This window comes from Propithecus coquereli, unplaced genomic scaffold (genome assembly GCF_000956105.1).
Source record: "Propithecus coquereli isolate 6110/MARCELLA unplaced genomic scaffold, Pcoq_1.0 Scaffold116, whole genome shotgun sequence".
NCBI classification, from domain to species: Eukaryota; Metazoa; Chordata; class Mammalia; order Primates; family Indriidae; genus Propithecus; species Propithecus coquereli.
In genome coordinates, this window is record NW_012135636.1 from 461,341 (window position 1) to 465,313 (window position 3,973).

General features: G+C 37.2%; 1 protein-coding gene across 1 annotated transcript in view; it reads right to left on the bottom strand.

The window, feature by feature from the left end:
* PPP2R3C (protein phosphatase 2, regulatory subunit B'', gamma) overlaps positions 1–3,973 on the bottom strand; it is a 28,991-nt gene that overhangs the window by 21,658 nt on the left and 3,360 nt on the right. The window contains exons 3-4 of the mRNA XM_012657917.1: positions 945–1,049; positions 222–334 (exon numbers count right to left, since the gene is read on the bottom strand). Of these exons, the coding sequence (XP_012513371.1) occupies positions 222–334; positions 945–1,049 (218 nt within the window). The remainder of the gene's footprint in view (positions 1–221; positions 335–944; positions 1,050–3,973) is intronic.

Consider the following 3,973-nt stretch of genomic DNA (forward strand, 5'->3'; position numbering starts at 1 on the left):
AAAAAATTAGCCAGGCATGGTGGCGCATGCCTGTAGTCCCAGCTACTCGGGAGGCTGAGGCAGTAGGATCGCTTGAGCCCAGGACTTTGAGGTTGCTGTGAGCTAGGCTAACTCCATGGTGCTCACTCTAGCCAGGGCAACAGAGTGAGACTCTGTCTCAAAAAAAAAAAAAAAAAAAAAAAATGCTTAACGTAAGATACTCCTTTGTTTATTATTCTTACTTGCACTTTGGTCCAGCCTTTTCACCAACCTTCAAAAAATTTTCATAATTGATCATTGCTTCCTCTCCAATCATAGGTGGTGTCTGGTGTTTGTCCAGCAAAAACCACAAGTTCTTAAGAGAATTGCAGAAACAAAGATGTTACAAGTTAAAAACAAAATTTTAAAATGTAGTTAAATGTGTCATTTCCATTAAAATGATAGCCTGATAGCACAGTTAATATTAAGATGAATCTCACTCCCTATTATCCTTTTGATTACTGATGACAATAAAAATAGCTAACATTTATTGAGTGCCTACTGACTTTTAAGTTTTTCATATACATTGGCTCCAATTCACTATGTGATGTAGGTGGTCATCCCTATTTTACAGATGAGAATTGAAGCACAGAGATGTTAAGTCCATTGCCTAAAGTTATACAGCAGGGCTAGGATTTGAACTTCTGCAGTCTGACCCTACAGTGGTGGTTCTCAACCTTGGCAGCATATTAGAATAACCTAGAGGACTTAAACAAAAATAAATAAGCCAAACAAATAACAATATGCTTGAGGGACATGGCCCACGTAAGCTCAGCATCTGATTCTGTTGGGAACCACTGCTTTAGAGGCTATGCAGTAGCATTTGGCAGTACTGACTCCATTAGGTACCATGAGATCCTGCATGATTTAAGTAGTACAAATATAAAATGGTTAACATCTAAAGCAACTTTTCAGTCCATTGTTACCTGTAATTCTTCATTATCTAACAGTTCTCTGCTTTTCCTTTGTAGAAAGACAGCTCTGGATTCCTCTCTTAATTTCTGTAGTAAGACTTCATCTTCAGCTGGCAGCTAAAAAAGTATTGTAAATTTCTACATGTAAATTTTAGACTATTGGATCATGTAAAATGTATATGGTCTCATAAAATAACTACATGCCACTGCCTCAAATTACTACTTATATCTCACCTTAATTTTGCTTTACATTCACCTAACAAAAATAGATCTACAGAGAATTCAGTGATCAGTAAGGCCAAATGTCTGCCCTGAATAGTCTATTTCAAGTTTTATTTTATATTCTTAAAGCACTGCATTTCTTTTGTCACCTCAGACTGATAAAGAATTAAATTAGGACTAGCTGAAGATTGATAATCTTAGGAAAGCATGCCTGCTGAGACTGCATCACCTTCCTTCTTGGAGATGGTCAAGCCAGTGTCAATTATGTTGGCCTCCAAGGCAGGGAGTTTACCAACTGGGGTGATTTCCATAAGCAGGCCTTTAGAATGACTCATTCCAACCTGACTTAAAACAATTTGCTTCAAGGATTTCTTCTTTTTCTACATTTTTGCCCCATTAACTGTACCTCAGTAGCCCTTAGTCCAAATTGGGGTTATGGTTTTCACCTTTCATTTCTAAGAAGTAAGATGCCATCCCTTCCATCAAAAGGAATGGAGAAAGAAGAAACATTAGGAGGTGGGGGTGAAGCTGGAGTTGGGGACAACTGAGACTGTGCTCCAGTGGCTAGTTAACTCCAGCTCACTAGCCAAGAATAAAAGTGACGACTGAAGATGATGCATGGTTTCTCTGAAGCAGTGGGATCACACAGAAGAAAGAAGGCAAAGGACTTTTCAGAAATCCACAGCTGCAGACAGGTAAGAACTTTTAACAAATCCATAGCTGCACACAGGAAACAATCAGGGATCTGGAAATGGTCACAGAGAGAAGAGACAAGAAGACAGGAAAAAGGGGATTCCCTCAGGGAGCATAGGGGAAGACAAAGCTTTGGTCCTGGAAGTACAAAAAAGTTCAGTCCTGTGCTCAGGAATGGGGTCACGCCATTCCTATCCAGGTTTAATGAGATAATATAAAGTGCTCTGCAGTACTTAGGAACTCAGTAAATGTCAAGTTCCTTTCTTCTTGCCTAGGTTATAAGGGAATAAAATACTCAGTTGTTGGCCGGGTGCAGTGGCTCACACCTGTAATCCCAGAACTTTGGGAGGCCAAGTAGGAGGATCACTTGAGGCCAAGAGTTCAAGACAAGCCTGAGCAACATAGTGAGACCTTGTTTCTACAAAAAATATAAAAAAAAATTAGCTGGGTGTGGTGATGCATGCCCATTAGTCCCAGAAGGTTGAGGGAAGAAGATTCACTTGAGCCCAGGAATGTGAGGTTACAGTGAGCTATGATGACTCCACTGCATTCTATCCCAGACAAGAGTGAAACCCTGTTTCAAAAAAATAAAATAAAATTCAGTTGTCTAGTTACCTCTGTTTAAGAAAAGTATGAAATGCAAAAAGCAGGAAAAGTATGTATGATACGATCCCATTTTTATTAAAAACACACACACACCCACAGAAATAGAAGGATTCATGTAAAATTTTTTATTTATATCTTTCGGTGATGTTATCATGAGAAAATAATCAGCTTACTGAGCTGTTTTTTTTTTCTTTTCTACAACAAATGTAATCTAGTCATATAATTCTTAAAAGGCTGGGAAGCATACAGTATTCCAGAAAGGTTTCCAATACGTGAACACAATTTTTACTTGAAGAAATATTTCAATATCTGGATAACTCACTTATAATTAATACCCAATACCTAAGAATGCCAGGTAGAAATGTTTACTATCTTTGCTAATAATGTTATAATAAATAGAGTTTAATAGAAAACAGGTTCAAGAGATGTCCCGCTAGGATTCCAAAGTGGTTACATTTTACATAATACTAAATAGGACTTAACTTCACTTTCAGAAAGGTGCAAATAGCTTGCTTTCTTTTTTAAGCAATTTTGCTATGTTGCCCAGGCTGGTCTCAAACTCCTGGGCTCAAGGGATCCTCCCACCCCAGCCTCCCAAGTAGCTGGGACTATAGGTATGCGCTACCTGCAGCCAGCTTATAAATAACTTTCTTAAGTTCTTACTGTTTTGTGTATACTTCCCTTCAAAGATGTCTTTAGAAAAGTTTTGGCATCAGGAAACATAATTAAGTGAAAATCTTTAAGATTTCCATTCACACTCTATTTTTCAGTTTAGATTTTAGCAAAATTATTATACCTTATATCAAAGTGTTATACACTTGACACCATAATCCAATAGAACACTTACTACTAATATTTATAATAAAAATTAGAAAGAAAAAGCCCATTGTAGAAGAGCTTGTCAACTGCAAATAATAAATGAATAAGAGAAAAGAAAAGAAAGAAAAAGCCCATAGTTCAGAAAAAGGGGCAAGTAACAATTTTTTGTTTTTATACCAACTTATATAAGAACTTAAGATTTTATTGCATTCAAAATGTTTTACAATAGTGGTAGATCAACTAGAATGAAAATATGCAAAATTAAAAATATAATCCTCTATTTTTAAAATATAAAATTCTGATCCCATTTTAAAAATTACATGTTATTTATAAACTCTGCAAGACATTTGCTTAGATACCACTGTGAACTAAAATAAAATTTTAAGGCTTACCACCTCCCCTCCCCCACCGGCTGACTAAATGGACCCCTTCGTGGCGAAAGGAATATCCCAAAACTAAATTGCCTGCCAGGAGGAAGGAGGTCAGACATGCCTTATCATGTCCCTCTCCCTTCTTGGGGACATCCTTTATAACCTATTAACAAGCCTAAGGGTATGCAAGACAAACCTACAGGTGGCTTATCTCTGATAAACAACTCCTTTTCTTAAAACACTGCAAGCCTTTAAACAAAGCTTCATGTCTTTAACCAATTACAAGCCAAAGAATCTTTAAACCCACCTATAACCTGTAAACCCCCCCCC